Source organism: Carlito syrichta, unplaced genomic scaffold (assembly GCF_000164805.1).
Source record: "Carlito syrichta isolate Samal-C Ts95f unplaced genomic scaffold, Tarsius_syrichta-2.0.1 Scaffold306854, whole genome shotgun sequence".
NCBI lineage: Eukaryota > Metazoa > Chordata > Mammalia > Primates > Tarsiidae > Carlito > Carlito syrichta.
In genome coordinates, this window is record NW_007250950.1 from 67,313 (window position 1) to 94,847 (window position 27,535).

At 39.6% G+C, this 27,535-nt stretch overlaps 2 protein-coding genes across 5 annotated transcripts in view; one reads left to right on the forward strand and one right to left on the reverse strand.

The window, feature by feature from the left end:
* LOC103265811 (TATA-binding protein-associated factor 2N) overlaps nucleotides 1-27,535 on the forward strand; it is an 82,712-nt gene that overhangs the window by 17,028 nt on the left and 38,149 nt on the right. For 2 of the 4 annotated variants that reach the window (XM_008063467.1, XM_021715221.1), the window contains exons 8-16: nucleotides 8,041-8,075; nucleotides 8,707-8,739; nucleotides 10,197-10,306; nucleotides 11,739-11,868; nucleotides 15,970-16,062; nucleotides 17,242-17,323; nucleotides 17,441-17,529; nucleotides 17,638-18,148; nucleotides 20,961-21,299. In XM_008063467.1, coding sequence (XP_008061658.1) covers nucleotides 8,041-8,075; nucleotides 8,707-8,739; nucleotides 10,197-10,306; nucleotides 11,739-11,868; nucleotides 15,970-16,062; nucleotides 17,242-17,323; nucleotides 17,441-17,529; nucleotides 17,638-18,148; nucleotides 20,961-21,000 — 1,123 coding nt within the window. In that variant the 3' untranslated portion in view covers nucleotides 21,001-21,299. Of the gene's footprint in view, nucleotides 1-8,040; nucleotides 8,076-8,706; nucleotides 8,740-10,196; nucleotides 10,307-11,738; nucleotides 11,869-15,969; nucleotides 16,063-17,241; nucleotides 17,324-17,440; nucleotides 17,530-17,637; nucleotides 18,149-20,960; nucleotides 21,300-27,535 lie in introns of those variants that run through there. The other 2 variants (XR_002482276.1, XR_002482275.1) reach the window with 1 other exon arrangement.
* The window catches only part of CCL5 (C-C motif chemokine ligand 5), a 30,201-nt gene continuing 26,790 nt past the window's right edge, over nucleotides 24,125-27,535 (reverse strand). Inside the window, exon 5 of the mRNA XM_008063464.2 lies at nucleotides 24,125-24,159. The gene's annotated coding sequence lies outside the window, so the exon portion shown is untranslated. The remainder of the gene's footprint in view (nucleotides 24,160-27,535) is intronic.

Here is a 27,535-nt window from a genome sequence, read left to right on the forward strand (position 1 = left end):
CAAAATGTTATTTTTTCAAGTGACCCAGGAATTTGATTTCTCTGACTTGTATTTCTCTATTTTTAGTGCACAATGCTTTAATATTATAGAAAAACTAAAGTCTAAACATTTTTGAAAAATTTTATAAGACTTGGACATTAAATCTTTTGATTGATAGTCAAAGTCAATTTACCAAGGTAAAACAAATGTATTGTGTACCTCTTCATTATCAAAGCGAGCAGTCTGCCATCATGTGGATACAAGTGAACAATGTAAAGTGACATGGCACTTATTTTTTACCTAATAGCCTCCTTCCTACCTAAAACAGAATCCCAAACAAGATAACCAACAGGTATATTTAATTTTCCAGTTAATTTTTTTTTTTATGAGTTGGAGTCTTACTCTGTCACCCAGACTGGAGTGCAATGGCTGCTCCCGGCCACTGCAGCCTCGACCTGCTGGGCTGCGGCGATCCTTCTGCCTCAGCCTTCAGTAGCTGGAACTACAGGCGCGCGTTACCACGCCCGGCTAATTTTTGATTTATTGTAGAGATGAGGTCTTGTCAAGTTGCCCAGGCAGGTCTCGAACCCGCGGGCTCAGGCAGTCCACTCACCTCGGCCTCCCAAAGTGCTGGGATTACAGGCTGAGCCACCGAGCCCGGCCTCAGTTAATGTTTTAAATAATTGCCTGCATTGGAATACTACATGTTTTATAGTACATCATAGGTTTATTTTCTTTGTAAGGAAGTTATGTCCTAATGATTACCATCTACTAAACTATGACAATGTCTGAGAATGGTGGAATCCCACTTTTCGGGAGGAAGAGGATATGTACTGGCTATGGAAATCTTTATAAATATGTTTTCATCTGTGAGAGATGACTCATCTTACAACCAGAGGGTTGATAGGATCTTGTGAATGGTCCTCCTGATAAAGAAGGGAAGGAATACCTTAACCGACTCTCAGGTCCAACTTTTAAGTACTTTCGTAACCTCCTTAGCAATATATTTCAGTGTAATTTATAGCCCAGTTACGATTCGTGAATTAAGTTTTTTATCTTCCTGTAGAACCCCTTCATACAAAATCTTATGCGGAAGCCCAATATATAGTTGGTTAAAATAATGCTGATCTGGTTTGTTGGGGTTAAGATTGGGTGAGAAAGGGCTCTGCAGTCTTGCCCTACTCCCCACCCTGTCAATAAATGAGATGTTCAGAAAGGACTTTTTAAGAAATCTATATGGATGATGATTACTTTCTGTGTTAGCTTTGCAGACTTTTTATGTGAAAGACCAGACAGTAAGTGTTTTAGGCTTTGCAGACCAGTTGGTTTTTGTTGTCACTATTCAACCCTGCCCTTGGAGCACCTGAGCAGCCATAAATGACACGTAAAGGAATAAGCATGGTTGTGTTCCAATAAGACATCATTTGTGGATACTGAAATTAGAAGTTCGTATAATTTTAATGTGTCACAGCATCTTGTTCAAGATAATGCTCTTTTGCTTATTTATTGGCGTAAAGCATTTTGGATTTGAATATAAATGCCTAGTTAAATTTTTTCCTACTTGATTTTGCATTTAAGTATTCAAGTACCCAAACATTTTACATTAGTCTTCATCAACACTCCCATTTGTGTTTCTTATCATCTTACTTAAAAATAGCAAGGCTGAAAATGGGGCTGTTTGAAGAATATATGCTTTAGTTGGATTTATTTTAGTTGGATTTATTTTTAAAGAATGGGCATAGTTTGTGGGTGAGGGTTGTATGTGTGTTAAAGGACAGGGCATTCTTAGTCTTATGATTGTATGATTGCTTGGCTGGAGGAACCATTCAGACCAAAAGGAACCCGTTGTCTTTTTTTTTTTTTTTTTTTGAGTCAGAGTCTCAGTCTGTCACCCAGCTAGAGTGCAGTGGCACAACTGCAACTACTGCAGCCTTCATTTACTAGATTCAGGTGATTCTTCTGCCTCAGCCTTCCAAGTAGCTAGGACTATAGGCACATGCTACCGTGCCCAGCTAATTACTTATTTATTGTAGAGACAAGGTTTCGCTACGTTGCCCAGGCTGGTCTTGAACTCCTGTTGCCCAGGCTGGTCTTGAACTCCTGAGCTCAGGCAATCCTTTTACTCAGCCTCCCAAAGTGCTGGGATTACAGGCGTGAACCTCTGTATCTGGCCTGCCATCATCTTTTTAAAGAGAGATGTGTGAAGAAACATATTGTTTTTACTTGAAAAAGTGATTGTTGCGAAAGGATTGACTTTTTTTATTGTCTAAAATTGACATTGACATCTTAGTAGACTAGAAGCTAAGGACATAAATTCTTCCAATGGTTTTAAATTTTAGCATTGTGATTATTACTTTGCAAAATTGCCAAGACTTTTGTTTTTCATTATTAATAAATAATTGTTTTTCATTAGTATGTTAACAAATTAAGTAGCTATTTTAGGTTTTAATGAGTTGAGCCTGAAGTTATCCTGAATTTTGAGTGACTTTTCCCTTTTACAAGAGTATTTAATCAGCTCCCTTTAAAATGTGCATGTAATCTGGTGACAATCCAGAACAGATTGCCTAATAGAAATGTAATGTGGATCACAAATGTGAGCCATATAGTTAATTTTAAATTTTTTAGTGGCCACATTAAAAAGAAAACAAATAAACTGGTGAAATGAATTTTAATAATATATTTTATTTAGCCCAATATATTCAAAATATGATTTTATTCTATAATTCAATATAAAACATTGTTTTCGCTGGGCATGGTGGCATATTCTTACAGTTTTAGCTACTTGGGAGGCTGAGGTGGGAGGATCACTTGAGCTCAGGAGTTCCAGGCTACAGTAAGTTATGATCATGCCACCACACTCCAGCTGGGCAGCAGCAGGGCCCCATCAAATTCTTTTTTTTCCCACCTCTTCAGAGGTTTATGTATATATATACATACATATAGTACATTCTTTTTTATATGAAAACTTAGAAATCCATTTTGTATTTTATGTGTAGAATTCATCTCAATTTAGACTAACCACATTTTAAGTGCTCAAAGGCCGCATGTAGCTAGTGAATATTGTATTGGACAGTTGTTCTAGAGTGACAGATTCTTGGTCTCCTGAAATGTTGATAAATGCAGAATCCAGAAAACCTTTTTACCATACATGTAAGGCATGGGAGGAAATAAAATACAAATACAGATATCAAGAATGATATCATTAAATCCAGTGATTTATTTACATTTAGAATTAATATTCTTTTCCTCATACCCCAAAATTGTATTCTGGATTTACTAGTATGAAAACCCAAGCACAGTACAGGTATTGATTGGTTGGTTGATTGAATGAATGAATCAGGGTCTCACTCTGTCTCCCACGCTGGAGTACAGTGGCACACTCATGGCCACTGTAGCCTTGACCTGCTATGCTCAGTCGGTCCTTCCGCCTCAGCCTTCCAGTAGCTGGAATTACAGATGTGCACCACCACGCCCAGCTAATTTTTTGATTTATTATGGAGACAATGTCTTGCCAAGTTGCCCAGGCTGGTCTTGAACCCCTGGTCTCAGGCAGTCCTCTTGCCTTGGCCTCCCAAAGTGCTGGAATTACAGGCTTGAACCACCATGCCTGACAGCACAGGTTTTTAAACAAATCTTTTTCAATTTTTAGCTGAGTCCCTTTTTCTCTCTAGATACTGAAATATGCTAGTAATAAAGATTCCTGCATTGTTCTTTTACTTCTTGACAGTTTTCATTCTTAAATGGATATGTTTTGATTTTTTTAAATTAAAGATTAAGAGAAGATTCTGTCAAGTAACTTTTTCTTTTCTGACAAGCATCTAAAATTGAATGTTTTCTCCTCTAAATACGTAATGCTGTTTGTAATAGTGGAAGAATCTTTGGAGTCTGCCCTAGACGTAGACTGCTCACTGCAGTTTTGAACTTTGGAGAACCATCTCCATTTTTAGGTCAAAATATGCATCTAGCTGGTACGGTGGCATACCTGTAGTCCCAGCTACTTGGGAAGTTGAGATGGGAGGATTGTTTGAACTCAGGAATTTGAGACCAACCTGGGCAACATAGCAAGACCCTATCTCAAAAAGAAAAAAAGAGTATGCAGCTAGATTTCTTATGCAAAGGGTACTCAGCAAATAAAGTTGTATGTGATTATATCATGTCTCTGTTAAATATCTTTCCTACTTTACCTTAAAATGTCCTTATTTTGGGCATTTTTTATGTATACATGTTATTGCTTTTTCTGGGAATGAAAATTTGTTGTGTTGATATCTTTTTTTTGTTTTTTGAGTTGGAGTCTCACTCTGTCGTCCAGACTCGAGTGCAGTGGCTGCTCCTGGCCACCCTAGCCTCGACCTGCTGGGCTCCGGGGATCCTTCCGCCTCAGCCTTCTGAGTAGCTGGAATTATAGGCGCGCGCTACCATGCCCGGCTAATTTTTTTTTATTTATTGTAGAGATGAGGTCTCGCCTGCCCAGGCGGGTCTCAAACCCGCGGGCTCAGGCAGTCCACTCACCTCAGCCTCCCAAAGGCGCGGGATTACAGGCTGAGCCACCGAGCCTGGCTTGTCGATATCTTGACTCATAATTATTCAAGTACTTTTGTGTCTTAATTTGTGTTAATATGTGGAAAAGGGGCTTGTAACTGTACTGCAGGTTTGAAAGATTATTAATCTCAGATACATCTTCTCTTACTATCTAATAGTGAGTTCTCTTGAAGTTTATTTATTGTATTTAATAAATTTTCTAATAAAGAATTGTAATATGGCTAATTAATATGTAATTTCCTAATGAGGAGAGGGAAAATGAATGAAACATTTAAATTTGAAATAAAACTTCACATAAAATTATAGACTTCTAAACCAGTGCTTCTCAGATTTTAATGTACATATAAATTACTTGAGGGAATCTTATTAAAATGCAGATTCTGATTCAGTAGCTCTGGGGTGAGACCTGAGATCCTGCTTTTCTGAGACACTCCCATGCTTCGCTTATGCTGGTGTTGCATCATTTTTTGAATAGTAAGGATGCAGCCCCTTATTTTGTGAAGGATTCTAATGACTGGTGAAAATTACTGACATGTCCAAATTTTAACCCTTTGCACTCGGATGTCTCCTCTCAGGGGACATAAAGAGATTGCTGGTGATTATATAGGACAAACTTACGCCAACACAGATTTTTCAAAAATGTACATTTCCTTGAAGTTTTCCATTCAGATTGCATGAAAAAGCAAATAAAGAGATGGAATACTGAGATACATGTAAAAACAAAACAACTGGTGTTACACAGAAAGAGGATGTCTTCCACGTTGTCTTCCAACAATGACTGGATGATAAATTACATATTATTAATGTGGGAGGAATAAAACAAGAGACTGTATTGTCTGCTTGAATAAGAAAGCACCAGGTGGAAGACATCAAACAAATTACTATTGCACTGTTGTATGAACCTGCAATGTGTGTCAGTGACTGTTTCACATGTTATCACACTTTGGAAAAATATAGCATATAGCCGGGTGTGGTGGCTCATGCCTGTAATCCCAGCACTTTGGGAGGCGGAGGCGAGAGGATTGCCTGAGCCCAGGAGTTCGAGACCAACCGGGGAAACTTGGCAAAACCTCGTCTACAATAAATCAAAAAAATTAGCTGGACATGGTGGCGCGCACCTGTAGTTCCAGGTACTGGGAAGGCTGAGGTGGAAGGATCACCTGAGTCCAGCAGGTGATGGCTGTGAGCATGCTGTACCACTGCACTACATCCTGGGTGACAGTGAGACTCTGACTCAAAAAAAAAAAGAAAAAGAAAAGAAAAACGTAACATAAAATTATATTTTTGCTCATAAATAAGTTCTCAATATCTGAAATTCCATTATAAGCCAAATATCATTACAATAAAATAATTAGTTCCAAAACTATACTATTTAATATGAAGTGATTCGTTTTTTACTATTTTGTAAAAAAAGTGTGGTTGAGTTGCTCCTAGGTGATCTGTGAGTTGTCTCGGAGTACAAAGGGTTATCAAAGATGGATTAGTGATAATTAAGACTATACCTTGAGTCTCTTGGTTTGAAGCCTAGTTCTTTTTGCCAGTATACTATGGTATTTCCATATTTATGGCCATGTGTTGAAATCTTCAGATACTTTATTTTCAAAGGAAATGCTCAGTAAAGATGACAAATTAAAATGCTATATGGAAGACTAGGAAATTCTAAACCTATTCAAATGTCATTTGTTTTATATTGCTTTTTTTTGCAGGGGGTATGTCCTTTTTTTATTGTTTAAAGTTATATTTCTGACCAGAATAAAAATTATAGGAACTAGCCAATGTAATGAAATTGCCTGTTTTCCATCCAGTATAGCCAGATAAGCAATTTTGGTACTCCCTTAAGATGACAATAAAGAGATAGATACCTTTTCTTGTATTTCCTTGTGAACACAGTGGCCTTCAGTTTCCTATTTTAAAAGTCAGTCCAAAAAAAGAAGGGAAAAAACCCCTAAAAATTAAAGTCTATCCTGAGAACTTAAACCTCCTGACATAAGATTGGGTACTTAATATTTTCACTAGTTCTTTTCTCTCCTCTGTTTTTAGAGTAGTTAAGAAATCTACGTATCTTGGTTTCTAATAATAATATTTCAACAGTTAAATCTCATTCCTGTTGGATTCCCCTTTCTAAAAAAGTTAAGCTGTGTGTGTGTGTGTGTGTGTGTGTGTGTGTGTGTGTGTGTGTGTGTGTGTCAGGAGGGCTTGGGTACTGTTCTGAAGTAGGGGTCTTAGAAATTCAGTAGCAAACTATGTATACGAAGGGTTTGAGTTTTATATTGTCTGTATAGCTTTGAAATAACCTTAGTCTCCTGCTTTAAAAGGAGGCTTCCTGGAAATCATAGAAAAACTGGAAACAAATTAAAATGCATGTGTCTCTATCTAAGTCAGTTGTAAGGGGAAATATTTTTACATCAGGGTGTGGTAGAATGAATTAATTAATAAGGGAGAATGCTTTGTCATTTAGATTGCTTTTTCTCAGAGTGGCTCATAAAAACCATCTATACGGCAGGGTAATCATCAAATCGGAGGTTTTTAAACAGTGAGAGGTTTTTGTATATTGGATACCTTCTTGCATTATAATAGAATAAGATTATTAGTAGTAGATATAACCGTCTGAAAACTTTGAGTGTTTTTATTTCCATGTCAGCATGGGAATCTTAGAGGATTATGTAATTTATTCAAGGGAAACATGCTTGAATAAGATGAGAGAGATCTTATATTTTACATAAAGCTGTGTTTACAAGGAACATTGACTTACCTGGCAGCGGTAATTTGCCAGATAAAGTTGTTGTCTTGTGGGCAGCTGCAATATTGGAGTATGTTGCATTGTTTCCGATGTGTGCTACTGATTGGTGTATGGAGCATTTGGCAGCATGAACCTCAGTAGCCCTGATGTGTAGAGAGCTGGTATATTATAGTGGGTATGAAATAGGAAGGCAGTTTTTAAGTTATGCTTTTTTTAGTCCTCATTTTATCAGTTTTTAAAAATGATTTGAAATTTTAAGACTACTTTCATTTGTGTATATTTGTATCTCACTTTTTTTATTCATCTCATAAAATCCACTATTTGATATTACAGTAGAACCTAATACTCAAATTTTTACTTGTCCCATTCTACTATCAAAATCTTAATCTTTCTTTGTATTTTCTAGTCTTTTTTCTTTTTCTTGTATTTAAAAAAATATCTCTTTGGAAAGAATACTTGATTTCATTTAGCATTCTTCATGCTGTGCCTCCAGATTTATAGTTTGAATAGTGTTTCTTTGGCTTGGGGTTGGGAAGATTTAAAAAATAAGAGCATATTATGTTATAAGCTTGAAAAGGCATCTTTGTGGAAATAGATTCTTGGGAAAACACTTAGATGGAAACAGCATTTTGACGTCTTGTGAAATGGAATTTACTGGAAAGTTAGAGGTGCTACTGTTTTCCTAGGCACTCTACTTGTGACAGTTAAGTGTAGATTGAGCCCAGGGCTCAGCACATTAGAGACTTAAGGAAGAAATCATTTCTTCAATTTTTCCTCTGCAGTGGTGGTGACCGCGGTGGCTTCAAAAATTTTGGTGGTAAGTGCTGAGTATCCCAAAATATTTCAGTGGAAATGCTATATAAATCTAAAAGCCACCAATATCCCGCAGACGTAGTCAAAGCCCTTTCTTACTCTGTTGAGGTTGGTGTGTGTTGTGTGTTTTTTAAAAAAATTATCTATATATGCACATATATATCACAAAGTAAACATTAAAAAGCCAAAGTTGATCTCAAGACAATCCAATCGGTTTCTACACAGTGAATTTGCATGAGAGTCTGTGATGACCAGTAAATGAGACCTTCACTGGATTTTGACAGTATGTTTTTTTTTATAAAGGTAGCTGATGTGGTGCTTAAAAAATATTAGGGTTGTTCAATCAGCCTTCACAACCAGAACTTAAAAAAAGTGATACTAGATACTAGCATAATGCTAAAGCGGCAGGTGTCATCTAGGACAAGTTAAAGGAAATGTTGACATTCATCTTGATTTCTTAAACTTTTTTATAGAACTTAATTTATATATTTACTTTGTAAATCTGTGATGGTTGACTTTCAAGGATTTTGGAAGTATTGGCTTTTCATGCCTTGGTTATTATTACTATTTTTTATGATTTCAAATGAGTTGCCTTAAATAGCTTTTTTTTTTTTTTTTCTTTTGTTTTCCCTTAGGTCACAGGGATTATGGACCCAGACCAGATGCTGGTAAGGTTTATGGTAGCTTGTGACTTTTCAGTTAAGAAAATGTCAGTTTTCTGTTTTTTAAAGGGAAAAGTGTGTATGTTTGGAGGGCTTACTACAGGAGGAAGATTTAATTTGATAGTGCTGCCAGAACTGGGGAGCTTCATTTCTGAAGAAATGCCAGGGGGATTGATGGGGAAGTTTGCTGGGGAAAATTGCTCTTTGTGCTTTCTCATGTTCTACTTTTTATTACTTGAAGACATATTTGAATTTTTACTGCTAATTAGCATTAATTATTTAATTATTTCAAATCATATTTAATGAAATAATTGGTATCATTGTGGAATTAGAAGTAGAAAAACTGTGCTTAAGAAAATTCCACATTAGATTGGTAGTCTGCTTAATTAAGGGCCTAAGAAACCTGAGTTCATACATGAGCCACTAATTTTATGTGGCTTTTATTTTTTAATGAAATTTAAGGCTTAAGATTTGTTTGTGGAGCCTTTTGAAAGTTTATATTTAGAAATTAGAAATCTATTTGAGCCAAGATTTTTTAATATATATTGAAATCAGAACTTTTGTTTTTGTTAAGATGCCAAAGTATTCTATATGGATGACAATTTCTGAATTATCCCTTGATGGACTGAATTTTTGTACATCTTTCTTACTTTGTTGTACTAATCCAAAAGTGTGTGTGTAAGGTAAGGTGTGTGTAAAGGCTGCCTTTACCATCTGGTATATGCAAAGCTTATTGCAATAAATTGGAAACCAGCAATTCTGCTTGGCTTGCTTAGAAGTACAGAGTATCAGATTTGGTGAATTTTCTACTTAGAGAATCTTAAAAATATTGATAAGCCTAAAGAATTAAAAAAAGAAGCCTGGGCTCTATGGCTCAGCCTGTAATCCCAGCACTTTGGGAGGCCGAGGTGAGTGGATTGCCTAAGCCCATGGGTTCAAGATCAGCCTGGGCAACTTGGTGAGACCTCGTCTCTACAATAAAACAAAAATTTGCTGGGCATGGTAGCGTGTGCCTGTAGTTCTGATTACTTGGAAGACTGAGGCGGGAGTATCGCCAGTGCCCAGCAGGTTGATGCTGGAGTGGCCATGAGTGTGCTGTGGCACTCCAGTTTAGGCGATGGAGTAAGACTCCAACTCAGAAAAAAAAAATGCTAATTTAAACTCTTTCTATCTCTTCATGAACTTTAAAGTTCTGCATCTGAAGAACGAGATTTATAAGATCTTTACTTGGTCTGTATGTAGTCACATAGTGTGGACTTCATCTCCTTTATCTGAAGTTTAGTTGTAAGAACTTACTGTGAACACTTTGCGTGTTTATATAAGATTATTCTTGTATTGATCCTTTTTCCTTTTGGTCATAGAAATGTTGAATATTGGACAATAAATTATTGGTTTTGCTTACTGAATAGGGTGTTGTAAAAACAAGAACCGTGTGAAGTTAACCATAACTTTTTTTCTCTTAGACTCAGAATCCGATAATTCAGATAACAACACAATCTTTGTGCAAGGACTTGGGGAGGGTGTGTCTACAGATCAAGTGGGGGAGTTCTTTAAACAAATAGGAATTATCAAGGTGAGTGAAAATATGACTTAAGTCTCATAGTTATTAATATATTCTGGTTAAGATACATAGACAACATAGTAAACCTATATACTTGAGTAAGGCTTGTCTTAAAATTCTGTTATGCATTTACTTACCCTGTATCTGTAGGACTTTGCTAAATTTGCCAAATATATGAAGATATCATTTCTTTTCTTTTCTTTGTTTTGAGTTGGCGTCTCACTCTGTCACCCAGGCTGGAGTGCAGTGGCACACTCAGGGCCACTGCAGCCTCTACTTGTTGGGCTCAGGTGATCCTTCCGCCTCAGCCTTCCATGTAACTGGAACTACAGGCGCATGCCACCACACCTGGCTAATTTTTTGATTTATTGTAGAGATGAGGTCTCACCAAGTTGCCCAGGCTGGTCTCGGAGCCCTGGGCTCAGGTAATCCTCTTGCCTTTACCTCCTAAAGTGCTGGGATTACAGGTGTGAGCCACCATACCTGGCTAGATTTTATTTCTTGCTTGTGTTTACCTATCCACAGTCTACCTGTGCTTTAGCGTCAATCCTAGGGCTTAAAAGTAGTTTCTGCCTAACTCTTAAAATTGTGAGAATTAAGGGAGATTCTGAGAACATTTTATAGACTCTGAAATGCCAATATTCAGAAGGTGTCAAAAAAATGTAAACACATTTTAAAAAAGAAAAAACTAAAAATTAAAAGATGATTGCAAGTCACATTTGAGTTCTGTAATTGCAAGAGGTGCTCAAAGTGGTAACCATCAGCATCCAGACACTTCTGATTACAGTGAACTTAAAGTGATACATAGATAACATTGCTTAAAATGAGTATTTTTTTGGCATTCCCAGTATGCAAACTCACCCAACAACTTTTTGGAGCATTTAATGTCTATCTTAGATATAATGTGTTATTTTGTAATTGCTTATTGTTCACTTAGGTGTCTGGGGAACTATTTATGCGTGTATTTTTCATCTCTTTAACTAGAGAGCAGCCTTTAGAGCAGTGTTAAGTAACTTGCTAAAAAAATCAGTTTGCATTTGTCTTTGTTTTAGAATTAAACTCTTTTTTTTCCCTTGGGAGTTACAATTTTTTAAAGAAATTGCACATGATATATGTAAAAAAATTCACGTAGCCTTGATAAAGTACAAATTCTCCCTTGCCTTCTGCCCCCATACCAGTCAAATCCCAGTGTTACGTTTTACAGGTTATATAGTTATGTGAAGCATTATCTACATTTAGTTTGTGTGGGATTAAAGAAATTATACATAAATAAAACAGTGTACTGTATCATTTTTTAGCTTGGCTTTCACTTAATATAGCTTGGAGAGTTTTTCTTGTCCAAACCTATAGATAACTTGATTTTTATATTGGGTGCATAGTATTTTATCTAAATAGTACATGATCACTTATTTAAAATGGTAACACTGATATGTTTTTTCCTCAGACAAACAAGAAGACTGGAAAACCAATGATAAATCTTTACACAGACAAGGACACTGGGAAGCCAAAAGGGGAGGCAACAGTGTCATTCGATGACCCTCCTTCAGCTAAGGCAGCCATTGACTGGTTTGATGGTATGCCTTATTCATGTGGTTTTCATCATGAACTTCGGATAAATGTTTGCTAGTCTGGAAGTCAAAACATATTCTAGGAGACAATGGTTATTTTCATGTTTACTTTTGCAGATACTAAGAGTAATTCACATCAGAATTTTTATGTATCATTAGAAATGAGATGAGCTCTATCCTTGTTTGTCTAGAATAACTCCTTATATCATGCCTTCTGCATGTAGAGAGTTGACCTGATTGACTTTATGGTCTTTTTTTTTTTTTAAGTAAATCAAAGGGTACAGGTACAGTTATGTCGCATGAATATATTGCATAGTGGTAAAGTCTGGCGTTTAGTGAATCCGTCACTTGAATAATGTACATTGTACCTATAAGCAATTTGTCGCATGAATATATTGCATAGTGGTGAAGTCTGGTGTTTAGTGAATCCGTCACTTGAATAATGTACACTGTACCTATAAGTAATTTCCCCTTCTTTGATTTTATATTATTTTTATTTTTATTTATTTATTTATTTAGAGTTGGAATCTCACTCTGTCGCCCAGACTGGAGTGCAGTGGCCGCTTCTGGCCACCGCAGCCTCGCCTGCTGGGCTCCTGCGATCCTTCCACCTCAGCCTTCCCAGTAGCCGGAATTACAGGCATGCGCTACCACGCCCAGCTGATTTTTTAATTTATTGTAGAGTTGAGGTCTCGCTGCCCAGGTGGGTCTCGAACCCACGGGCTCAGGCAGTCCACTCACCTCAGCCTCCCAAAGGCGTGGGATTACAGGCTGAGCCACCGAGCCCGGCTCTATTTATTTATTTTTGAGTTGGAGTCTCACTCTGTTGCCTAGGCTGGAGTACAGTGGCACACTTGCAGCCACTGCAGTCTCAACCTACTGGGCTCAGGTGATTCTTCTGCCTCAGCCTTCCAAGTAGTTGGAACTTATTGGTGAGCGACACCATGCCCGATTTTATGTTATTTTTAAATTTAGGTTAGTTTTCCTTCAAATATAAAGTTAATACACACTTACAAGTAGTAAGACTTTTATGGGGAAATTTGGAAAGCAGAAGAAATGAAGAAAACATCTATAGTCCTCTACTGAGAGATAGGCACTGATAATATTTTTTTATTAATTTTTCTTCCATTCTTTTAAAATATTTTAAAAAGTATATCAAGGCCAGGCTCAGTGGCTCGGCCTGTAATCCCAGCACTTTGGGAGACCTTGGGTTTGAGACAGCCCGGGCAACTTGGTGAGACCTTGTCACTCCAATAAATCAAAAATTAGCAGGGTGTGGTAGCATGCTTCCAAGTAGCCTGTAGTTCCGGCTACTTGGAAGACTGAGGCAGAATGATCGCCAGAGCCTAGCAGGTCAGTGCTGGGGTGGCCGTGAGTGTGCCACTGCACTCCAGCCTGGGCGACAGAGTGAGACTCCAACTCAAAAAAAAAAAGTATATCAAAAAAAAGTATTTGTATACTCCAAATACAGTTTTGTCTCTTTTTTTTTCATTTAACATCTTATCCTAGTCATTTTCCCATGTTATTACAAATTCACCTTAGTTTATACCATAATTTAATAATAACTGACACTTAACTGCATGTTTACTGTGGTTTATGAGCCAGTCACTATTTTAAGAGTGTTACACACATTAACCCAATTTAATCTTCATAGTAACCCTATGAGACATATGTCCTGTTATTCCCATTTTACAGATAGTAAAACTGAGGCCTAGAGAAGCTAAGTATTTTCCAAGATCACAAAGTAAATGGCAGAGTCAGGATTTATACTCAAAACTGGCTGGTTCTACCATCTCCAGAATACTTAACCATGCTGGATTGATAGCCACTTGTGGTCCCTTCCTTTTACAAGGTTGTTGCACCTATGTCTTTCTTCTTTTCTAATCTCAAAGATGAGATTTTGACCTTATTTATCCTCATCTCTGTATTCTCTTTTGAACTAATTTGTCAGGCCTCTCCACCTTGCTCTTAAAGGCTTAGTCCGTTCTTTTGTATTTTTCTGCTGCTTTCATAGTTTCTGTGAATCATAAAGCAATTTCATTGGCTAATGGTATGTTAGAAATTATTGTAACTTTTGCCTACAGGGACTATGAGTCTTTTAAATCCATAGCTTAGATCTTACCAGGTCTTATTACAGCTTGTAGAATACTGATAATTATTACAGCTTGTAGAATACTGATCTATGAGTTGTTTCTTATGTCAAAGTACTTGTCGTACTGTGTGACATCATGAGAAGTTGCCAGCCAGGATGATTAGGACTTTGGTTGGAGAGCTAAGGTTCCTGGATTTATAACCTTTTAATGAATCCTTGGGTATCTTTCCTTATACATCAGTTCTCTTATATAATAATGAAGTGAAAGATTAATTCTTGTCCCTAAGACCCTGCACAGCATAATCTGTGTATGTGTGCATGTATGTAAATAATCCCATGTATGAGCCAGGCTCGGTGGCTCAGCCTGTAATTCCACGCCTTTGGGAGGCTGAGGTGAGTGGATTGCCTGAGCCTGCGGATTCGAGACCTGCCTGGGCAACTCGGTGAGACCTCATCTCTACAATAAATCAAAAATTAGCTGGGCGTGGTAGCGTGTACCTATAGTTCCAGCTACTTGGAAGGATCGCCAGAGCCCAGCAGGTTGAGGCTGCGGTGGCTGGGAGCAGCCACTGCACTCCAGTCTGGGTGACAGAGTGAGACTCCAACTAAAATAATAATAATAATAATAATAATAATCCCATGTATGCACATTATTTTATTTTTGAGTAGGTCTCAGTCTGTCTCCCAGGTTGGAGTGCAGTGGCACAATATGACATACTGTAACCTCAACTTCCTAGGCTCAGCCTCTCATGTAGCTGGGACTACAGGTGCACGCCATCATGCTCAGCTAATTTTTTTGAATTTTTTTGGTTAGAGACAAGGTCTCACTATGTTGCCTAAGCTGGTCTTGAGTTCCTGGGCTTAAAGCAATTCTCTTGCCTCAGCCTCCCAAAGTGCTGGGCTCACGGTATGAGCCATCATGCCTGGCCTTGTTTTAAAAGAAACTACTTGCACATTGTAAAAAAGATTTCAAATTATAAGGGCATATGGTGAGATACAAGTTTCTTTTCCACCTTTGATCTTCAGTGGTCTTGTTTCCCCTTGTAAGCACAGTGGGCAGTGCATATACAGACATATGTGTGGATATATAGTTACCTGTTCATATACATGCATTTCCTTAAAAAAACAGAAGTAGTAGTGTATATCTCACATTAACTTACCGTTGACTTTTTTCATATAAAATTATTAGATATAGGTTTTTTTCTTTGTGTGTGTGAACACAGATGAACATGTGCTTTGGCTTTTTAAAAAAATTTTTATTATTTTTGAGTTGGAGTCTCACTCTGTCACCCAGGCTGGAGTGCAGTGGCATGCTCACGGCCACCACAGCCTTGACCTAGCTGGAACTACAGGTGTGCACCACCATGCCCAGCTAACTTTTTTTTTTTTTCTATTAAAGGAGACCGGGTCTTGCTATGTTGCCTAGGCTGGTCTTGAATTTGTGGGCTTGAACTTGTGAGCCTTGCCTCTTGAGTAACTGGAATTATCGCACACACCAATACAGTTGACTTTTTTTTTTTTTTTGAGTTGGAGTCTGGAGTGAAGTGGCCGCTGCCGGCCACCGCAGCCTTGACCTGCTGGGCTCCGGCGATCCTTCCGCCTCAGCCTTCCAAGTAGCCGGAATTACAGGCATGCGCTACCACACCCGGCTGATTTTTTTATTTATTGTAGAGATGAGGTCTCGCTGCCCAGGCAGGTCTCGAACCCACGGGCTCAAGCAATCCTCTCACCTCAGCCTCCCAAAGGTGCGGGATTACAGGCTGAGCCACCGAGCCCGGCTGACTTTTTTTTTAAATAGGAAGTAACTGTCTCACAGTGACAGATATGCTCTATTCAGTAGATTGTGTCATTTTTAGCACTGTTATCTTGACTCTTTGAAACACCAATATGTTTGAATTTCTGTGAGGACACGTCAGTTATTCCTTTGAAATGAAAAATTTTCAAGACAGTTTTATATTTTGTTAGTAGGTGGAGGTGTGGAGTAGCGTTTCTTCAAAACTTATTTTTTTCCTCAGGAAAAGAATTCCATGGCAACATCATTAAAGTGTCCTTTGCTACCAGAAGACCTGAATTTATGAGAGGAGGTGGAAGTGGAGGTGGGCGACGAGGTAAGATACTTACTGCACACAGGCCTGGGTACTATACAAATGGTTCAGATTTGACTTTATGTTCTGTTCCTACTTGCATTAACTTGCTACTGCACCTTTCTGTTCCTCAGTCTTTCTCCTTCTATCTTAAAATGAGAGTGGGTACTGAATAGGAGATTAGGTAAATGAGGTGTCATAATACCTTAGAAAGTAGTGGGAACCCGTTAAATCCCTTTGAAAAGCTGTTTAGTAGTTTTGTTTACCTAGAAACCAGGAGGCAATTGTTGTAATGGTACCTAATTAGGTCTGACTAGTTTTTAAGCTCCCTGATATAGTTACTGCCAGCTTCTTTATTTCTGTTCAAATTTGGAATTTGTCTTCTCACTTAATCTTTATCACTGAGATTCCTAAATTTCGTAGAGTACGGGCTAAGCATCCCAAATTCAGAATGCTCCAGAATTCAAGATCTTTTGAACGCTAACATGACACTCAAAGGAAATGCTCATTAGAACTTTTTGGATTTTGAATTTTTGGATTTGAGGTGCTCAGCTAAGAGGTATAGAGATATTTCAAAATCTGAAAAATTTGAAAGCAGAAATTTTTTTTTTTTTTTTGAGTTGGAGTCTCGCTCTGTCGCCCAGACCGGAGTGCAGTGGCTGCTCCCGGCCACCGCAGCCTCGACCTGCTGGGCTCCGGCGATCATTCCGCCTCAGCCTTCCAAGTAGCTGGAATTACAGGCATGCGCTACCACGCCCAGCTGATTTTTTGATTTATTGTAGAGATGAACTCTTGCTGCCCAGGCAGGTCTCGAACCCGCAGGCTCAGGCAATCCACTCACCTCCGCCTCCCAAAGGCGCGGGATTACAGGCTGAGCCACCGAGCCCGGCTGCAGAAATACTTTTGAGCCCAAGTATTTTGAATAAGGGATACACAACCTGTATTATAGAAAGTGGACTTTGGAGTTCTTTAGTGCATTATTTGCATTGTAATGTATGCCTGAGGGTCTTTTCTCACAATCCTGTATTTACTGAATAAAGATCCAAATCAAAAAATTACTAAGTCTTTCTGTAAGAGGTTAACTTTGAGGGGGCTGCCTAGGTATTGATGGGCACCTACTCTTATTTCTTTCACCTAGTACTTTTCCTATGTTTTATTAATGTCTGTTGCTGATCTTTCCCTTCTGCCTCTCATTCCCTTCAGGTCGTGGAGGATATAGAGGCCGTGGAGGTTTTCAGGGCAGAGGTGGAGACCCCAAAAGTGGAGACTGGGTTTGTCCTAATCCGTAAGTAACCCATTTACTTTGATGGGGGTATGGGTTGTGGTTGGGGTTGGAGGGTTCAAGAGGGGCTCTGAATAGACTAGAACTGCCCAGGAGCATTTTATTTTCCTTCGTTCTCAGATCATGTGGAAATATGAACTTTGCTCGAAGGAATTCTTGCAATCAGTGCAATGAGCCTAGACCAGAGGACTCTCGTCCCTCAGGTGGAGGTGAGTCGGCCCTTTAATAGCATCTACATGGTGCATATCTTCTAACTAGCATTAAAGAGGCTTTACATTGTTCTACTGACCTCACTAGTTTGCATTTCTACCTTACAGATTTCCGAGGGAGAGGCTACGGTGGAGAGAGGGGCTACAGAGGTCGTGGGGGCAGAGGTGGAGACCGAGGCGGCTATGGTGGAGACAGAAGTGGGAGTGGCTATGGTGGAGACAGAAGTGGCAGTGGTGGCTACGGTGGAGATAGAAGTGGGGGTGGCTATGGTGGGGACAGAAGTGGGGGTGGCTATGCTGGAGACAGAGGCGGCGGTTATGGTGGGGACAGAGGTGGTGGCTATGGAGGGGATCGAGGTGGCTATGGTGGAGACCGAGGAGGAGGCTATGGTGGAGACCGAGGAGGTTATGGTGGAGATCGAGGAGGCTATGGAGGAGATCGAGGAGGTTATGGAGGAGATCGAGGGGGCTATGGAGGAGATCGAAGTCGGGGGGGCTACGGTGGAGACCGTGGTGGTGGAGGCTACGGTGGAGACCGAAGTGGAGGCTATGGAGGAGATAGGAGTGGTGGTGGCTATGGAGGAGACCGAGGTGGCTATGGAGGCAAAATGGGAGGAAGGTGAGTATTAGAATGCATTTGCTAACCTTTTTTACCTCACTGCTCCTAGATTTTAGGGTTTTTGAGCCCTTTTCGTCACATTTCTTCTTCTTGTCCAACTTTTTGGAAATTGAATTTCCCGATGACAGCTCTCAGGATGGAGAAGATCCTTTGTTTCCTTCTTAGCAGTTTCTAAAATTAGTTTTGGAAACTCTTATTTATAAATCTTTATATTGTTAGAATGTATGCATGTGTGTGAATTTTTTCTCATAGCTGAAGATAATTGAGATTGAGAGAAAATAACTAACTTGAAACTGATTAAGAAACAAGGGTTCTTAATCTAAGTGAAGGGAAAGCATACCTTTCAGAGGGGTGTTCTTTTTCAAATCACGCTACCTTGCATTTGCTTCTCTGGAGATTCTGATACCTTTTCTAGATGAGAACCATTGATGGGAGTGTGTTGTGTACATAAATAGTGTGGAGGCAGAAAAAGTTGAAGACCAGTGATGTAAACTAACTTTCAGTTATACTAAGGATCTGTATGCTGGATGCAGTATAGGGTAGTGAGAATTAGTATAGAATGTGGTTAAGAGCATGGAGTTGGGAAAGACTGGGTTTATTTTTATTTTTTTTATTTTTTGAGTTGGAGTCTCACTCCGTTGCCCAGACTGGAGTGCAGTGGCACGCTCCCGGCCACTGCAGCTTCGACCTGCTGGGCTCTGGTGATCCTTCTGCCTCAGCCTTCCAAGTAGCTGGAACTACAGGGGTGCACTACCACGCCCAGTTGATTTTTTATTTATTGTAGAGATGAGGTAGGTCTTGCCAAGTTGCCCGGGCAGGTCTCGAACCCTCAGGCTCAGGCAGTCCACTTGCCTCGGCCTCCCAAAGTGCTGAGATTACAGGCTGAGCCACTGAGCTCGGCTAAGACTGGGTTTAAATACTGACTACCATTTGTTGGCTGTGTGACCTTAGGAAAGTTGCTTAATTCCCTGGAGTGTCGGTACTCTTATCTGTAAAATGAGGATAATAATACATCCTTTGTAGAGTTGTATTAGATTATGTTGTAACAGTTGCTGGCCCCTAGTAAGCACTATATACTTTTTAGTTATTAGTAATTATGATAGCCTAATTAACATCTGCTGAACACTTCTGTGTGGCAAATACTGTAAAATGTTTCTATTTTATGTTATTTTATTTATTTATTTTTTTGACACAGTATCCTACTCTGTTGTCCAGGAAGGAGTACAATGGCATGGTCATAGCTCAATGCAGCCTCTGACTCCTGGACTCAAGAGATCCTCCTTCCTCAACCTTCTGAGTACCTAGGACTGTAGGCATGCACCACCATGTCTGGCTATTTTTTTATTTTTATGTTTTTGTAGAGATGGGGTCTTGCTGTTTTGCCCAGGCTGGCCTCAAGTGATCCTCTTCTCAAGTCACCCAAAGCACTGGGATTACGTATTTGAGCCACCATGTCTGGTCCAGTAAATCATCTTTATATATTTAGTTCTAGTCTTTCTGTCAACCTCCTGAGGTGGATGTACCTCTCGTTTTACAGAGTCAGAGTCATTTAGTAACTTTTCCAAGTGGCAGATCCAGAATTCATATATGAAAATGTTTGCCCATTCCACTATGTCACTCTTTTTTTAAAAAAATATATATTTTTTATTTTAAAGTTGTGGGGTACAGTTAAGAGTTAGGTATACAAATATTCATTGTGCAGGTACCCTTGTTGATGAGGTGTTGCCCCCCTTTCCCCAGACAGATATTGACTACCATTAATTCCACCTTCCTTCCCCTCCGTGTCCCCTCCATAGTTTCCCCCCACTGTCAATCCTTTTCTTATAGTATTACGGTAGTTGTTCAAGGTCCACTTATCGGTGTGAACATGTGATGCTCAGATCTTGGTTTCTTTGAGAGATCATTCAGTGTTATAAACTCTAATTCCATCCAGGTTGCTGCGAAATTCATGATTTTGCTCTTTTTTTATGGCTGCGTAATATTCCATTGTATATATGTACCACATTTTTAAAATCCAGTCCTCTTTTGATGGTTGGTTCCATGATCTTGCTATTGTGAACAATGCTGCGATAAACATACGTGTGCAGGTATCTTTTTTATAGAGTGATATGAGTTCTTCAGGGTATATTCCTAGTAGGGGGATTGTGGGGTCATATAGAAGATCGACACTATGCCACTCTTAATGCCGTTATTCTGTTTAGAGTGCTGCTATTGGCACAGTTTCCGATCTCCTGAAATAATGTGGTGGTTTGTAGTCCTTATTCTAGGTTGCATTTTTGTGTGTGTGTGTTTGAGTTGGAGTCTCACTCTGTCGTCTACGCTGGAGTGCAGTGGCACAGTCATGGCCACTACAGCCTCAACCTGCTGGCCTCAGGCGATCCTTCTGCCTCAGCCTTCCAAGCAGCTGAAACTATAGATGTGTGCCACCATGCCTGGCCAATTTTTAAATTTGTCGTAGAGATATGGTCTGCCAAGTTGCCCAGGCTGGCTTTTAACCTCTGGGCTCAGGCAGTCCTCTCACCTCCATGTCCCAAAGTGCTGAGCGTATAGGCTTGAGCCACCGCACCCGGCCTAGGTAAAAAAATTTTAAGAGCTAGTGATAGCAAAGCTTCTTCTAGCAACTTTGTATTAAAGCTAATAAATTAGACATGTATTAAGTACTTTATAGGTGTATGGAAATAAATTAGGTATGGTGTCATCCTTACAGAAATTGTCTAGCTGATGCCAATCACCAGCATCCTGAAGAAGTGTCTGATGTTCTCCCTTGATAGAAAATTAGAATTTAGTCTGGCTTTTTATTTTTCATTCCTAGAAACGACTACAGAAATGATCAGCGCAACCGACCATACTGATGACTGTTTTGAATGTTCCTTTCTCTCTGACATGATCCATAGTGAAATTGCCAGAGTTTGCCTGCTGCTTTCCTCGTGGCCTCTTCTTGGGTAGTGAAATTAAGTGACATTTGGATTTTTATTTGGGTGGGAGGGCTGGGACAGTTTTTCTTTTAGAAATGTCCATTGAAATTTTCCCTTTTAGTTTCCATCCTTTTTCTCCCCAACCCTCAAAGCTACATGCGTTGTAAAATATTGCCAAAATGAAAAGTGTTTTGTAATACTGCAATAAAGACTGCTTGTTTTTGTGGACTTTTGTACATATTAGTGCATTGTTCTATCACACTCAGGACACAGTTACAGCAGACTCTGACTCTAAAGAATCAGGAAACAAATTCTACTTCAGTAAATCAAAATGTTACTTTCAACAATATTTATTGAGCTTCTCTGGTTAGAGTAGGTTTCCCAAGAATGACTGCAAGTTAAAATCACCTGAGGAGTTTGTTAAAAGTACAGATTCCTAGGCCTCACAAGGGGTCTTTTTGATCAAAACTTGGTGAGCTGTGGGGAATTAGGGCTGGGAATCTTTATATCAAGCTCATCAGGTAATTTTGATACCGTCAGTTTAGTACCAGCTTACAGTTGAGAACTATTTATTTAGGGTATTGTTTTAGATACTGGGAATATGAAATTCTCAGGGCTTGGTAGGAAGAGAAAGGATTTGATAAGCCAGGGTTAAGATAACGATATATTTTTATGTTATTTGCTGTTCATTAGATAACTATTTATCCTACCCTTAACTATGGATAGGGCACTGGATCAGATTCTAGACATTTTATTGATCAAGTAAATAGAATGCATAGTCCAATAGGGATAAGTACAAGGTGCTTAAAGTGCCAATTTGAAGGATAGTCTAGTCACATGGGAGTAGAAGAGGCTTGGTGAGTCTGTAAGGAAGAGTAGGAATTGGCCAAGTATAGAGTCTTGGGCTAGAAAATGGTGTTCCCAGCAGGAAACTAATGACATGAACAATCAGGAGTTAAGAGGAAGACAAAGTAGAGAACAGGTTCTGCACTTTAGGAGAAGTCTGTATAGTTTATTGTGACTGGAGGGAAGAGGTCAAGGGTGGGCATGCAAAAGAAAAGGCTAGAGAGGTAAATAAGCCATATGATAAGGTCCTTGCATTTCATTTTTCACTTGCCTCCAAATAGGGAGTCACTGAAAGATTGTAAGCAAGGGAGTGGCATGATCTGATGTGAGTGGTGTTAACTGAAATATGGTTATGGCTGCCTTGTAGAGAGACTATACTGGAGACAAAAAGCCAGGTAAGAGGTTATATTGCCCTGAACTCAGTGACTGGGGAAAGGAGGTAAACAAAGATTTGAACAATGAAAGAGAAAAAAAGAGAAGGAAAATGTGACGGGATTTAGTTGGATGTTAGTGGGGAAGGAAGAGTCAGATTTCTGGCCTGAGGGATTGAATAGATACACTTAATTGAAATAGGAAATGGGAAAGGAACAGTTACCAGCAAGATGGGAATGAATTCAGTTTGGGGTATGTTAAGTTTGGGACACTTGTGAAACTCAAGTAGAGACATCCAGTTGGCAGCTAGATATGCAGATCTGCAGTTCTGAAAGCATTCAGTATTATGCTCTCCTGATTTTCTGCCTTAAATGACCTCTCAACCTAGTTTCTCCCCAGTTTGACCTCTATATGTTAGAAGTTTCTTTTTCTCTTTTTAATTACTTTTAACCTGGGTAAGCTCACTCAGGCTTTAAATACCATTTAATATGGTGGTGACTACCAAATTTATGTCCTGAGTCCTGATTTCGCCCTCTTAAATTCCCCTCTCTCCCAGTTGCTTACTGACCTTGCAACTTGGATTTAAAAGAATAGGTGCTTAAAATAATATGTACTGAATAGAACTTTTGAGCTTCCCTTCCAAATCACTTTCTTCCTAGTCTTCCTGACTAGGTGGATGGTAAATGCCTTCACCATCCACCCAGATCTGACAAGATCAATTAAACAAACTTAGAACTTACCCTCGATTTCTTTAATTTATCCTGTACTAATAGATCCCTTTAATTCTACCTCCAAAATATATCTGAAACCTCTTTATATTCTTGGTTACAATCCTCTTATACAGTACAATTTTCTGGACAATTGTGATAACCTATTCATAGGTCCCTGTACACAGACTTGCCCCTCTAAAATCTGTTTCACACGGCAACCAAATGATAATGTAAAGAGGTAAATCAGACTATATGTCTTGCCTCTTTAAACCTTCTTAATGATACTTTACATTGTATTTATAACTATAAATTCCTTACCCTGAATTACAAAGCACTATAGGATCTGGCCTCTGTTTTCTCTCCAACCTTGCTTTGTAACATTTATTTACACTTAGCTTGCTTCAGCTACATTGATTGTAACTCTTAAATAATACCAAACATGCTTCTGCTTCAGTATCTTTGCATCTGTTCTTTGTCTTGAATTCTCCTTCCTTGGATATTCACATGGCTGACTCCTTTTCACTATAGTATTGGGTCAAATTTTACCCTCCCTCCAAGGTCTTTCCTGGCCATCCTACCTAAAATATTGCCCCTCCCTGTTCTCATATCACCTCTTGTAATGTCTTTACAGTACTTAACCACTACTTGAAATGAATCAAAAAATTAACCGGGCATGCAGTTTTCAATTTATCCTCCCCTATTAGAATATAAGCACCAGGAAAATAGGGGACCTTAAGTGTTGTTTACTGTTCTACACCAGTGCCTGGGACAGTATCGGGCACAGAGTAGGTACTCAGTGAAAGTTGACTAAATGAATCTATTTCAGATGCAGATTTGAGTCACATAACGAAGTGATGAGAGTTGATATAATTAAAACTGTCTGTAGCAGTGGTTTACCATCCTAGCTATATTTTGGAATTAGCTGGAAAGTTTGTACAAAGATGTCTAGAGGCACCACTCCAAAACAAATCTATTAATCAGGCCTGGACATAATCTATTTTTTGTTTGTTTATTTTTTTTGAGTTGCAATCTCACTCTGTCACCCAGGCTGGAGTGCAGTGGCATGCTCATGGCCGTTGCAGCCTCGACCTGCTGGTTTCGAACCCCTGGGCTCAGGCAATCCTCTCACCCCTGCCTCCCAAAGTGCTGGGATTACAGGCATGAGCCACTGCACCTGGCACCTGGACATAATTTAAAAGACACCCAGGTGATTATAGTTTGGGGGGATAGAATGTGGAGAGAGAAGAGCCTAGGACAGAACTCTCAGAAATACATTTAGAAGATGAGCAGAAGGGAATCCTGGGAATGGCCAGTAAGGTGTGGTCAGTAGAACCTACAAGAAGAGTAGATTTTAGGAAAGAAGCTATTGTAGGAAATGGTGCCAAGTGCTCAAGCCAGGCTAAGTTACGTATAGAAATCATTCGTTACATTTAGCCAATAGAGATTGTAAGTTAGCCATTGTTTTGCTAAGCTATGGTGTGGCCATGTGCTCTTTGAGCTATTGCCAAGCCATGTTTTCTTAAGCTCTGGCTCCCACCTCTTCCTTGGGGAGGTGAATCCCTCCTTCTTTCTCTTTCTCCAATTTACTTTCTAAATAAACAATATTTTCTAATATAACTTCTGTGCAATTCTTTGCATTTTTCATGTGGCGTCAGATTGCACACCAGACACACACACCCCCCAACGGGTCTGACCTAACATTCTAGAGGCCCCGCTGGTAGTGTGACCCTAACATTTTTGGGAGGTCCCACCGAGATTTGCCACACTTGTCCCTGAGTGTTGGTCCCCTTTCCAGTCTGTGAAAGGTGAATAATAAACTTTCTTCTAAAAAAAAAAAAGTTGTAAGTTACTTTAGCACAGGGTTTCTTTGTCTTTTTTTTAACTTTAAATTTTCTTATTTTAAAGATGTGGGGTACAATTCAGGTAGGGTTTCTTAGACTTGATAAGTACTAGCATTTTGGGTTGGATAATTCCTTGAGGGAGGCTGTCATGTGCATTGTAGGATGTTTAACAGTATCCCTGACCTCTCTCTACCTTGGGATACCTTCTCTCAACGTTGTGACAACCAAAAATGTCTTCAGACATTGCCAGGTGTCCACTGGAGGCAAACTTACCCTTTGTTGAGCACCACCACCTTAGCAAAACCAGTTTTGAAAGTAGAGAATTGAATTCTGAACCCAAACTGAAGTGGGATAATGAGTAATAGAAACTGGAGAAATTGATAACAGGGAGTATGGACAATTAAGAATCTTGATTGCTGGGCTCGGTAGCTCAACCTGTAATACCACGCCTTTGGGAGGTTGAGGTGAGTGGATTGCCTGAGCCTGCGGGTTCGAGATCCGCCTGGGCAGCGAGACCTCATCTCTACAATAAATCAAAAAATCAGCCGGGTGTGGTAGCGCATGCCTGTAATCTGGCTACTTGGAAGGCTGAGACGGAATGAGGCGGAAGGATCGCCGGAGCCCAGCAGGTCGAGGCTGCGGTGGCCGGGAGTGGCCACTGCACTCCAGTCTGGGCGACAGAGTGAGACTCTAACTCAAAAAAAAAAAGATTAAATGGGAATTGAACTTGTTAATACATTACATGGGAGGAAATGGGATAATTGATGGTCAGATTCTTTGAGTGAATGGCATTTAGAACACCGGCGAAGGATTTGCTGTAGGAGAATGCCTTCTTGCATTGCAGTTGGAGGTAAGGATAGGTGCGGATGCTGATAATAGTAAAAAAATAATTTATTAGGGCCGGGCATGGTGGCTCACATCTATAATCCCAGCACTTTGGGTGACCAAGGTGAGAGGATTGCCTGAGCCCACGTGCTCGAGACCATTCTGGGCAACTTGGTGAGACATCATCTCTACAATAAATAAAAAAATTATATGAAACTCAGTTTTTCTGAGGACCCTGCTCTTCCACCAGCAACTACCCCATTTCCTCTCAACTGCCTGAATTAATTTTGTCATCTCCCTGATGGCATCCCTTTGGACAACCATCTAATACCCTAGCTTCAGTTCTTGATCTCAAATACAAAGACTTTTCCTTTCATTCCCTTCAGCTACCCACTTCCACGGCCACACCTAACCCTGTCATGGTGGTACACGCCTGTAGTCCCAGTTACTTGGAAGGCTGAGGTGGAAGAATCACCTGAACCCAGCAGGTCGAGCCCGTGGTGGCCATGAGCGTGCCACTGCACTTCAGCCTGGGCGACAGTGAGACTCTGACTCAATAATAATAATTTATTGGGAGCCTACTATTTGTTATAAGAGGTCTATGTATATAACTTATGACAATCATTTGAGGCCAGGAGGTACAGAGGACATTTCATGGAAGAGGCAGATGGTGTAAATGATTTCGATTGACATTGAGAAGGGGCTTTCTAGAGGGTACAGTGAGGAACAATCACTGAGAGATTGAGCAACTTGCCCAAGATCACATATCTAGTAAGTGGCAGAGCCAGGTTTCTAACCCAGGCTTCAACCTTACAACTACTCTTGTAACTATAAACTAGGATTAGCTGAAGTGGCAGGAAGTTGAGATATTGGATGTCTTTTTTTTTTTTTTTTAAATATACCCCTGATGAGAAGGTTTAATGTCTGCTGAAAGTTTGGGGAAATGATATAAAATAGCAAGTTCTAAGAGACTGTAGTTGTGAGGGCAGAAGAGAAGGCTTGAAATAACCACTTTGGGGAATAGGGAAGTGTTGTGTCTAGGATAAATTGCCAGGCAACAATAAGGACTCAGTTAAGGTAGGAAGCAAGTATTTGGGGATACCAATTTGTATGGATAAATGTTTTTTTTCCCCCAGCTTTGATTAGCATCATGTTATAGGAACTAGGCAATTTGATTCAGGTAGAGCTTTTACTGGTCAGAGATGATAGTGGAGGTATAAGAAAAATGAGGATAGTAGTTGGATGGAGTCTAGGCTGAGAGCAGGATGTAAAAAAGTAACAGAATGTAGGAAAGTCAAGAGTTTAGTGTTATTGATGAGATTCAGTGAACTTGTACTGGGGATAAGAGAGGGACAGGTAGAAGGTTTGAGTCAGAAAGTGAGAAGTGTGAAATTTTGGAGATGGAGCACTTTCTGGGGATGACAGGGTTAGGTGTGGCTGTGGAAGTGGGTAGCTGAAGGGAATGAAAGGAAAAGTCTTTGTATTGAAGATCAAGAACTGAAGTTGGGATATTAGATGCTTGTCCAAAGGGCTGCCATCAGGGAGATGACAAAATTAATTCAGGCAATTGAGAGGAAATGGGGTAGTTGCTAGTGGAAGAGCAGGGTCCTCAGAGAAACTGAGTTTTATATAAAGGTGCAAAGCAGTGATGATATTGGGAGGAATTTATGAGAATAAACAACACCAGAGAGGAACCCAGGTCAATAGCCAGATTTCAGCTACAGCTTGAAAGGTAGATGAGAATATTTGAGGTAAAGGTGAAGGGTATAGATGGTTTCTACTTGCCATCTGCGGGAGCATCCAGAGGTCCTATTAGAAAGGTTTGGAGCCAGGCTCGGTGGCTCAGCCTGTAATCCCGTGCCTTTGGGAGGCTGAGGT